This window comes from Meleagris gallopavo, chromosome 28 (genome assembly GCF_000146605.3).
Source record: "Meleagris gallopavo isolate NT-WF06-2002-E0010 breed Aviagen turkey brand Nicholas breeding stock chromosome 28, Turkey_5.1, whole genome shotgun sequence".
NCBI lineage: Eukaryota > Metazoa > Chordata > Aves > Galliformes > Phasianidae > Meleagris > Meleagris gallopavo.
Genome location: NC_015038.2, coordinates 1,199,201 through 1,210,610, shown reverse-complemented (window position 1 = coordinate 1,210,610; position 11,410 = coordinate 1,199,201). Strand labels below are relative to the sequence as shown.

At 47.0% G+C, this 11,410-nt stretch overlaps 1 protein-coding gene across 1 annotated transcript; it reads left to right on the top strand.

Annotated features, from left to right (window-relative positions):
• The first annotated feature begins 1,171 nt into the window (after nucleotides 1-1,171).
• On the top strand, nucleotides 1,172-11,391 carry PTPN22 (protein tyrosine phosphatase non-receptor type 22). Its single transcript, XM_019623202.1, has 20 exons — nucleotides 1,172-1,358; nucleotides 1,483-1,559; nucleotides 2,198-2,293; nucleotides 2,649-2,687; nucleotides 3,028-3,099; nucleotides 3,191-3,250; nucleotides 3,668-3,810; nucleotides 4,028-4,094; nucleotides 4,383-4,460; nucleotides 5,010-5,102; nucleotides 6,144-6,223; nucleotides 6,549-7,273; nucleotides 7,710-7,793; nucleotides 7,922-8,052; nucleotides 8,136-8,163; nucleotides 8,553-8,633; nucleotides 8,893-8,996; nucleotides 9,471-9,501; nucleotides 10,254-10,331; nucleotides 10,555-11,391. The coding sequence occupies exons 1-20, from the start codon at nucleotides 1,187-1,189 to the stop codon at nucleotides 10,617-10,619; spliced, it is 2,304 nt and encodes a 767-aa protein (XP_019478747.1). The 5' UTR covers nucleotides 1,172-1,186; the 3' UTR covers nucleotides 10,620-11,391.
• The last annotated feature ends 19 nt before the right edge of the window (nucleotides 11,392-11,410 follow it).

Sequence of the window (11,410 nt, the reverse complement as noted above, 5' to 3'; positions counted from 1 at the left end):
CTTCTTTTCTCCAGGCTGAACAAGCCCAGCTCCCTCAGCCTGTCTTTGCAGGGAGGTGCTGCAGCCCCCTGATTGTCTTTGTAGCCTCCTCTGGACCCTCCAAGTGCTCCAACACACCCCAGCAGCACAACACAGCCACCTCCTCCACCCATTTGACCACAGAGCTATTTTGGCTTGGTGACCCTGGGACCAGTATGTTTTTCCTGTGAGCAGTGAAGCTGAACCATTGTTTCCACTTCCTGCTAAAACTCACGTGGGTGACCGTGAAGTGTGTGCAAGGCACGAGATGCTCCATCACCTCACAGCTCAGGTGTGTCAGCGGTCCTTCCCTGCTGCTCTTCACCCCTTTTGCATCATTCTTTCACAAAGGCACAGATTGCTGAGGATTTTTTGTAAATCTGCTTCTGTGGACCCCAGTGATGATGTTGGAGAGGAGTTCTCTAAAGGCATTGCTCCACGTGCTTGGAAGGGCCTTCAGAGTATCAGACTGCAGAGATACCAATTACAGAAATGGCCTTTTCTTTTAAATCACAGTCATCCCTTGATGGCAAGAAAGAATACAGCAAGAATGGTGCTTTCAAAGTCAATGGCAATGAACGGTGTGTGTTATTTCCAGGCTGATATCAAGGAAATTAAATTCTACACTCAATCAGCGAAAATATGCTCGAACTCTCCAGGAGTGTATAAGCTTTATACTGGCAGTGAAAGAGATCAGAGATTCACATCTCTGAGAGCCTCTCCTAGGAATCCTTCTCCTCCTTTCTCTCTCATCACTGTATACAACTGCTTCACTCTGATTTCTTGTGCTCCTTTAATTTCTTGTGCACTGCTGTTCGCAGCTGCAAATAAGAGCGTTTTTACCAAAGCGAGAAGAGTCGATTACTTCATCTGTCTTTTCTGATGTCATTTGTTGGAGGTAGTTTCATATTGTTACTCTAGATGCTTTTAATACTACACTCACTTGTGAGGGTGATGCTTTACGTGCTGTATGAATGCATCCCCTCCCTTCAGAAGCCCACATGCCCCCACCTCCCATGGCCTCATACATATTTTCCACTCTGGGTCTCATAGGTGGCTTCTGCTTCTATTCTTGGTCTGAGTACTTCGAGAGAAGCCTCTCTGAAAAGAACTAATGGTGTAAATTTTGCTTTGTGGTGGTGAGCCCGACCCCCAGAGACCTTCACACATGCTATCTAGTAGTGTTGTACGTAGCGCATTTGCTGTAACTTGTTCCATTCTTTTACCACAGAAGCTGAAAAGGCAGTCAACAAAATATAGATCGGATAAGATCTACCCTACAACGACAGCTGAGTGCCCAGAGAACATCAAGAAGAACAGATACAAAGACATCTTGCCCTGTAGGTTGGAAATTGCAAATGTTACAGTTCAGCCTTCCCTTCTGTGCTGTGCTAAAGCCGGAGGGGCTCATTGCCACTGGAAACATTAACATTGCTGCTACTTCTCCTGCTTTTGTGCCTGCAGATGACCACAGCAGAGTGGAGCTATCCCTAATCACATCAGATATAGATTCTCATTACATCAATGCCAACTTCATCAAGGTATTGCTTCTTTCGTGGTGCTCTACAGTGTAAACGTGTCTGCAGGCTGCTGGAGCTCCCCAGCCACCTCATGCCAGGAGGAGCAGGTCCTGTAGCTGTGGCTACAAGCAGACGATGCGGTCGGTAGCTGCCATGCTGCGCAGTGAGGTCAAAAGATGTGCAGGTTCTGCACGGCGAGCCCTTCAGAAGCAGCACAGAGGCACCAGGCCCAGGGCCACACACCTACTGGGTTAGAAACTTGTGGCTTGCAGCCCCCGCTTCCTGCCAGGCTGGGGGACGGCACAAAACTGCCTGTGGCCAGGCTGGCCTGCCCAAACCAGGGTGCTGATGGCCGGAAGCTGAGCAGCTCTGCTCAGCTCTGCAGTGAGCAGCAGGCAAGTCACTGCAGGCTCCTCCAGCAGCTGTGGGTGCTGGGACAGATGTTGCCTCCAGCCCAGCCTCCTGGCTCTGGCTCTGCCTCTGGGACATCTTCACAGCTTGGCTTCTGATTGCTTCATTTAATTTAGGTGCCTACAGTGTAACTGTATAGAAACCCCCCTTTTTGACCTCATAGGGTAGAAGTACGATTCAGAAAGGGAGATGATTTTTATTTCTGTTGGTAAGCTGTGCAAACTTATCTTCATGTCCAATTTAAACAGGGAGTCTATGGGCCGAGAGCATACATTGCAACCCAAGGTCCTCTCCCCACCACTGTCACTGACTTTTGGAGGATGATTTGGGAGTATGAAGTCCTGGTAAGATGCAGATTCACGTTTGTTTGTTTTATTTTATTAAAAGTAATCTGTAAAGCAGCTAGAAGTCCTTTCTGACTGAAGAGACAGTGGTAGCACCAGGGCAGCACTCAGGTGTTCTGTGTGACCCGTGTCCTTCCTGTGAGCTGGGATGTTGCTGCTCCTGCTGCCCTCCTGCTGCATCCAGCTCTGTGCTGGGAAGGTCTGGAGCTGTGGGTGGTGTCCTGAGTTTGCTTTGTCTGACACAAGGTGGCATTCCAAATACCTCCTTTGCGGCTAATGAGCAGCCCCAGACAACGAGACTGATTTCTCTGCCTGGATAAAAAAAAACCTCTTCTAACAAACCTTCTTTCTGCAGATCGTGGTCATGGCCTGCATGGAGTTTGAAATGGGAAAGGTGAGTAACATACTGAGTTGGTTGTGTTGCAGCGGAGCCAGAACAAGGTGGGGAGATGCAGATCTTTATTAAATCTCATTGGGGACAGCAAGTTTCCATTTGATACAAACGGTTCCTTGAGTCTCCTGTGGCAAATCCCCAAACCATCTCCAGTAACGTAACCAGCCTTGTTGGCAGGGAAACAAGCTTAGCTCCTGCCTGAGGACTCCAGCCATGGGGCGGGCAGAGGTTGGTCAGCAGCAGCAGCAACAGCACAGCCTGCTGCACCTGCTGGGCAAAGAGATGGGAGGTGCTTCGGGTGGGCAGCAATGATTAACCAGACATCTGCTTCTTGCAACAGAAAAAATGTGAGCGGTACTGGGCAGAGATGGGCGACCCCTCCCTGCAGTGTGGACCCTTTTCCATCACCTGTGTGAGTAAGGCACCTTCACACCACATCACAGCACGTGCACTGCAAACTGCTGCCATCTGCAGAAAATGTGACTCTAATTATTGTTCTGCAGGAAGCTGAAGAAAAGAAAAATGAATACGTGATTAGGACTTTAAAACTGACCCTGAATGAAGTAAGTAGGAAAGTCAAGGCAGGAAAAGCATCGTGGGTGGCTTAATTGTAGAAATAATATTAAAATACATTGCACTTTGCAGAAAGTTCTGTGCTCCTGAGCGTGCTGGTTTAGATTCAGCAGAAGCTGAAGGAACTATGAAACTAAAAAAATAATTAACTCAAACTTTAATTTCTGAAACTGTTTGACAGTTGTAACAAATTAGATCATGGGTAAGCCAGGCTAAAAGGCAGTATGGAGAACCCCGTAAGGTGGGAAGGTGTCCTTTGTAGCAAGAACAGCTACAAATTGCACTTCCAACTTGCAGCCTCTACTTGTCAATGTAGCACAGAAGTAGAGACGGCTGCAGCACACCAGCTCGCCTCACTGTGCTGATGGCCACCTCGGTGTCCTGCCAGCTGTTCTCTCCTCCCGCAGGCAGCGCGCACCATCCACCAATTCCACTACCAGAACTGGCCTGACCACGACATTCCCTCTTCCATTGACCCCATTCTGGAGCTCATTGGCGAGGTTCGCTGCTACCAGCCAGATGACAGCATCCCCATCTGCATCCACTGCAGGTGAGTGTGCGCAGGGCAGGGTGTGCCCGGTGCCTCCCTGGCTTCCCCACAGGGATGGGTGGTGCAGTCTGTGCAGGGCTGTGGGCTGTGCTGTCTGTGGGGTGGGATGCAAGGCTGTAAGCTTTTCTTAATACCCTTGTTGGAGAATATAGCCTGCTCATCTCTGATCTCTGCTAGCTCTGGTAGCTCTGCTACCCTTCTGTGACTCTCGTTGCAGTGCTGGCTGTGGGAGAACGGGAGTTGTTTGTGCCATTGACTACACCTGGAAGCTGCTGAAGGATGGGGTAGGTGTCATCCCCACCACGTGTACTCACCACCCATGTGCTGCCCGTTGTTGTTTCTGCACTCCCTCTGCAGCCTGTTGCAAACAGCAGCACTGCAGTGCAGCTGTGCAGGCAGGTTGGAGACCTTCCTGCTACCGCTGCTCTTGGCTTGGACTTCAGCTTCCAGGGTCTGGCTTGGCACTGGCCTTCAATCTTCAGTACAAGTTTACTGTCTGTATTTGTCTCTCCACACTTCAGTATCAGACCTGCTCCCGTTTTAAAGTTTTAATAATTTCTCTTTCTTGCAAGATTGTTCCAGTGAACTTCAGTATATTCAGTCTGATCCAGGAGATGCGCACACAAAGGCCTTCAATAGTGCAGACCAAGGTATGCCCAGGAAATTCCGTCTACCAGTATACTGGTATACACAGAACTGAAACGTCGATACCACCCTGGAGGGCTCACAGCAAGGAAGCATAGAATGGCTGTAGGGCTGGGAACGGGGTGTGCAGTTGTTCTGTAAGGTCTCTTTTTTTAGCAGAAGAATGATTTTGCAGAAATGAATTTCTGACCACTTCTCTGTAGACAGCTGGGATAGTTTAGTGCTTGCAGAGCCATTTTTTGAACGCATATGCTATGAAACAAGTGACCATCCAGGAAATAAAGTGGAAACTCTTCTCAACTGAGGCCGATTGAAGAGGAAGCTCAGTGCAGAACAGCGCTGGGCGCAGCTGACAAAAAAAAAAAACAACAAATGCTTTGGTCTCAACCCTGTGGAAACTGCAGCTTCTACTTCTTCTGAGAACTTGTCCTGCCACCAGACCACAAAGTGGCAGCTTCTCACAGGGGATGATGTTTGATTTGGGTGATAGGTGACCACAGGTGACACGTACTGCAGGTGCTGGCTTTCACATCTCTTTTATTTGTTGAATGCAGGAGCAGTACAAGCTGGTTTACAATGCTGTCATTGAGCTCTTCAAAAGGCAGATTGAAGCACTGGATGCCCAGGAAGATTCTGCTTCTTCACAGGTAAAAGTCACCAGGACAAATGCACAGCCTCTTGCAGCCTGAGGCACACCAGGTTTAATCTTGATTCCTACTGCAGAATGGAAAAAGTCACATTTTGCCCTATTTATTCATAATTACATTGCAATACAAGCCTCCAATCTATTGAGGCGCTTATGCGGCCCCTGGTTCCTTACCTGCCATTTCATCTTGTGAAGAGCCATGTCAAAGTATTTCAAATCTCACGCACCTCTGAAGGAGAACAAACTCCTGGCATGAAGTGATGTAAACAGGAACAGAACAAACACCAACAGCTTCTCCTTATTCTCTGTCTGGTAACGCAGGCACGAGCATTACCTTGACTCTGTAGCTGTTTGCAATCTTGTAGAAATGAAGAAGTTAAGAATTGCCACGCTTAAGTAGAGACTGAAAAGTTAGCTTATATTGCCAAAGGTGCTGTCTAAAGCATGTGGATCAGGATCTCGTGATGGAATTCACACCTCAATTTTCCCATAGTATTCACCAGAGCCGAGTGAGAGAATAGCTGGAAAGTGCCTTCTGCCTGTGTAGTGGATAGTCAGTAAGCAAAGGAGATGCAGGACTAGATTGACACCAAATGCAGAGAATGGTGCAAGTCTGACTGTGGCTTTGGAGATGTTGGCCAAAGCTCCCACCTGCCTGAAGCTCAGTGCCCTCTGAAAGCACCTCACAGAGCACAGGTAACAGTCACATGCCAAAGCATCACAAATGAAAACAGCACCTGCACAGCATGGCTGAATGGCGCTGAGGGTCTCAAGCAGAGCTCGGGCAATTTTGCAGGTGTTTGACACAGCTGGATCATTGTCTGGCCCTTGGCACTCTCCTCTCAGAAAGGTGTGGACAGGAAAAGTGTTCAGATTGATCTGTCCTCAGTATTCAGTGCCAAATTGGTGTTTTCATTCTGGTGTTTGTCATTCCCAAACTCCATTAATCATTAAAAGTAGTGGGCAGAAATTCTGTCTCCTGAAATTGCATGTCTGTGCTCTTTGCATTCTTTTTCTTCACTCTCTTGCTTTCTTTCATCAGGTTCTAACAAAGCATCCTGTACCCAAGCCACTACTGAGCCCTGCAGAAGATATTTATTCTCTGAGTAGTTTGCTAACCTGGTAAGGTCACCACCCAAGTGTCCCTCGTATTTTCTATTACCCCTATTATTTCAGGAAGATGCACTTTTCATGCATATTTTGTGGAATCATAGAATTATCAAGGTTGGAATACACCACTAAGATTGCTTTAGCTGCATACAGGGTCCTCCTGTGTTCAACATTTAATGGTGGCCAAACAGAGTTTCTCTGTTACACCATGCTGAACCAGACGGGCTCTGTGCTCCCAGAGGACAGGTCTGCCCTTACAAGCAATGCTCTGGGGCCTTGTTAATAGGCTAACAGATTCCTGAGTGCTCTGACATCATGCTGCCATGCTTTGTTGCAGCTCGGGACGAGAGGACCACGATGTGCACCAACACCTTCCTCCATTGGTACAAAATGAAGCACCACTGACATCCCTGTCTGCCACAGCAGCACAGGGCAGCTCTGGGGACAGAGGCCCTTCCATCAGACCAGCGGTCTCTGTCGGCACTCTGAATGTTAGCGGCACCAGACACGCAGCTGCTGTCAAGATGTGGGGTGCAGGAGAAGCCCTTCAGAAGCACCGCAGTTTGCAGTTCAGCAGCAGGTCCTCTGAGCAGCTGCTGCTGGACCTGGGGCTGCAGGGAACAGGCAGGAAAGGGGCCCATGGCAAAGTACCTCTGGCACGGACCACATCGATACCTTTTGTGCTGGCACAGCAAAGAGAAGTCTGGGCTTGTGATGGAGGGAATGCAAAGCCCACTTGGAATTCTCAGTCACCAAATGCCTGTTGTTCAGGCTTCCAGGTGAAGGAGCAGGACGTATTTTCCCCTGCTGAGCTGAACCACTCAAGCCAAATAGCAGACGGTCCCCCTGGCCACAGGAACTGCAGGCAATGTCCTTACCCTTACTGTTGTTCAGCAGAAGACCCCTACTTCTCTTCACTCTCCCCAGAAGAGCTGCCATCCCCAGAGCCATCTGCTGGGCAGGATGCACAGGGCCCATCTTGCACGGTGCCCACCTCCCCACCGCTCCGGCCTGCATCCCACCATGCTGCCCAGCCAAGCACTGGGAGGACATCCTCACTGAGTAAGTGCTGAGGGTGATGAGAGCAGTCCTTCAGCATCTGGCAGTGCCTGGGGAGGGCCTCACAAGGTTTCATCCCACCTTACATCAGGATTTGGTGCACAAGTCTTCTCACTATTCAGATGCCAGAGGCGCTGGGGAAGTTAAAGGAGCTGCAGTGCAATCAAGCAGCAGTGGTGCTGTGCACTGAGGGACTGTGTGTGAGGGGACGTGCAGTCATACTCCCCTGTGCCACAGAGCTCTTTGTCAGTGCTGCTGGGAGGGCACTTGGGGCACATATCCAGCAGCGGGTGAGAGGAGCTGAGTACTATTTGGATTTTAGGTATAGCTCAGAGAGGTTTGCTATAATCTCTGGTGGTCAGCTGGGTGGAGCAGCCTCTGCACAGATCTGCAGTTCTGTGCACGCCATGCAGTAACCTGCCCACATTTCCTCCATTAGACATCCTGCCCCAGACAGATGACGACGATCCTCCACCCCTGCCAGAGCGAACTCCTGAGTCCTTTATTGTGGCCAGTGAATCAGGTAGGTGCATTTAGCAGTGCAGTGACTGACATCTGCTCTGAGGGCCCTTCTCAGCTTCTGGGGGATCAGAGCAGTGCCTTTGCTCTGCCTGCCTGGGATGAGAAGTGTCACCTTGTGGTTGTTTCCAGGAGAACTTCCCCTGGCCACCTCAGATGTTCAGCTTCCAGCTAGACATGAAAATACTGGAACCTCTTTGGAGCAGAGTAGTGTGTCTCCCTCAGTGACGTTTAACGACTCAATGAGACTGAGACCAAGTAAGGTAAATAAGTGCAGTTTTATCTCTTCTCCAGCACTATCACTGTGTCAATTTCCTTATATACTATCCTTGTTTTTCATTTCCAGAGTTTGAAGCTTCGGAGCCCACACTCAGGTAAAAGTTTTATGCTGGAGTAACAGTCATTGGGTATAAGGTCTGTTTTTAATAGAACCTGCTTTAAATTATGCCAGATTTAGTAAATGTCACTAGGATCAGTGCTCTGTCTAACAGAAATTTTCTGCAGTAAAATAGATCTAAACAGTTCTCCAGCCAAATGAACTCGTAGTTTTGTATTTCCTTATCAGCCCCTGCATCACTGGGTGTATTTCATGATGATGTTCCTTGCAGCCTCCTCAGGCTAAGGGTTGTCACATCCTCTTACTGCATGTTAGGTGTTTCCTTTGACACAATGGAGATATACAGGTTGGAGTTCTGCAGTCGTAGTGAACAGATATATGCATTTTCAAAGCAGATACACAAACCTCCTGCCTTTGTTTTCTCAGAGACAAACCGGGATCGCTCCAGCTCTCCTCCCCCACTTCCTGAAAGAACCCCGGAGTCGTTTGTTCTCGCTGATGGAGAAAGTAAGTGATGACTTGTTTTCCCAGCATTTTACTGAGATTCATACTTACATCTAAACCTGTAATAACAGTGGTCCATTTGTTCAAAATATTACCAATGGACTTAACTGTAGGAGAGGTAAGCAGATATAAAGGAAGCAATTCCCTGTTGGGAATTTCTGCAGCTGCTGCATTAGAGAAATCAAAAAGCAGCAATGAAGCACTGAGAAAAGGGAGATGATTCATGAATGACCACAGAAAATGTTCTGCTGTATGTTCCCAGGTCTGCAGCTTCCTGGAAGTTCTACAGCTAGTTCTTGGGACTTCAGTAATGGAGCTTCTGAAACATCATCAAAAGAGCCTGTGAAATGCTTCAGGAGAAGCAAGGTAAACAAACAAACAAACCAAAAGCACCTGCACAAGAGCTATAGGTAAAGGAGATGGTGAGAAAAGGATTTTCTAGCAACAGCTACTGTTGCTTTCCAACTTCTAACCCTAAAAATAGCATGCTTTGAGAGCACTCCTCAATTTAGAGCAAGGAAACAAGTCTAGTAATAATGCTGTGTTGTAGAATTGTAGACACAACCTGTGTACAAAAGGAACAGAGCCACACATTCACGGCTGTATGAATGGCTCTGTCTCAGCATTACTAAGCACCAGTTCTCCTGGAAAAAAATTGCTTGAGTGGACTGTGAATTCCCATGTAGGACGGATTCTGCTCATCACCATGGCTCCAGTTAATTATCCTCATAAGAAATTGTACTTTGGGATGTTATGGTTGAGCAGAAAAGCATTTGAGGAAAACTGTAAACTTGCTACATTTCTTTTTTTTAAACAAACCTTTTTTTTTTCTTTTTGCAGAGTTTGAAAATATTCAAAAATGTGAGAAAAAGTAAGTCATTCAGAATAACCTCAATGATTTTATCATTCTATCAAATGCTCTCAACATGGCAGAGAGTGGAACTGTGGGGAATGCGATTGACCTGAGCCCCATTCTGGATTCTGCCTGATCTATCTGGAGCATAAATGAGGATTTTCTCACGAAGTTCCCTTTGATCTAAACTTATCTTGAAAATAGGGCTGCTAAAAACTGTTCAAAGCACTGTTGAGCGAACGTTTTTCCAACAGACTGCACTGCAGTAGCGCATTCACTCCCTTCTATGAGCAAATAATTCAACCATTTACAAGGGTAGATAACAGCAGGACAAGGGGAAATGGTTTGAAGTTGAAGGAAGGAAGATTAGGTTGGGTATCAGGGGGAAGTTCTTTCCTATGAGAGTGGTGAGGTGCTGGAACAGCTGCCCAGAGAGGCTGTGGATGCCCCGTCCATCCCTGGAGGTGTTCAAGGCCAGGTTGGATGGGGCCCTGGGCAATGTGGAGGTTAGCAGCCCTGCATGTGGCAGGGGGTTGGAGCTTGATGATCCTTGAGGTCCCTTCCAACCTGGGCCATTCTGTGATTCTATAACTCTACAGAGTAACGTCTTAAAAAATGTGCAGTATTTGAGCAGTGGTAATGCAGAAAGTACTTTGTGTGGACTGCAGATGTATGTGTGGCAGTGTGCTCTCCTGTAGGGCTGTGAAAATCCAGTTCTTCAGGGGGTTACGATGATCACTAACTGTGTCAGTACAATTTTGTGTTTCCAGGCGTCTGTAGTCCATCTTCACTGACAAAACCATCAGAATCTGCACCTTCAAATTATCTGAGCTCTTTCTTTAATTTTGGTATGTATTTATGTTATAGTGAGAGGATTTGTTGGTAAATACAGTGTCGGACTGTATTTGTAGTTTTTGCACCAGCTGAGTACAGGCTGTTGCTTCAAATAAACGACATCTTAAATTCTGGGAGAATTTAAATTGCAAGCGTTTTGAAAAACCCCATTACTTTAGGAAATTACAGTCAGTATTTTAAGATGCTACATTTGTTGTATTTTATTTTTTTTCCTAGGCTTTGCAAGTCGATTTTCAAAACCGAAAGGATCAAGAAATCCACCACCAGCATGGAACATTTAGGTAAACCTCGTAGATTTGGTGTCACAGAGGTGTGAATACCTTCTGATATGCCAGGAGTGCTCATTTCAGTACGGTTTCCATCAACATGAACACACAAAACGTGTTGCATGATATTTGCAAATGAGGCACTACTTGCACGTTCTTCAACTGAAGTTCTGAAGTACAGAAGCACGTGTAACTACCAGCAGCTGAGCACTTTCAGTTAAATCACCACAGGATGGACATCAAGCCCAAGAACAGATATTTTATCCTAATGAGCGATCAATTTTTGGGATGTTTACTTCAGAACAATAGATTTGAGCTTTCTGAAAGAAAACACTGTGAACTGTGAGTGATTCCAGTGAGCACTGCTGAATGGTACAGAGGTCCAAGGAGGGGACCGAACCACCACAAGGAGCTGGGACCTGCAGGCACCGTGTCGCTGTGTTTCCTTCTGTGTTCCCATCATTTAAACTGAAAGGGAATTAATATCTCAAACTGTATACTTTCCCTCACATTTAACTTTTTTTTTTTCCTCATCTGAATCAGAGTATTTTAACTGTTTTTTGGTTAACAAACATACTGCAGGACTGCGGACCCTGCAGCCCTCACTATACAAAAACCCACACAGCGATCCCAGCGCCCACAACTGACAACTGTTTATATTTAATATTTTTACAACGCGGGTGAGAGCCATATCCAAATTCGGGAACGGCGTATTTAATCTAGGAAGTATTTTATGATGTGTGACAAATGCTGTGTAAATAAATAAAGTTTATTTATGGGCCGGGAATTCACCAGCTCACGCTGCA

Coding starts and splice junctions, on each gene's coding strand:
- PTPN22 (XM_019623202.1), top strand. CDS start 1,187: ATGCTATCTAGTAGTGTTGTACGTAGCGCATTTGCTGTAACTTGTTCC. Junction 4,095..4,382: donor GGAAGCTGCTGAAGGATGGG/GTAGGTGTCATC, acceptor CTTTCTTGCAAG/ATTGTTCCAGTGAACTTCAG. Junction 8,997..9,470: donor AATGCTTCAGGAGAAGCAAG/GTAAACAAACAA, acceptor TTCTTTTTGCAG/AGTTTGAAAATATTCAAAAA.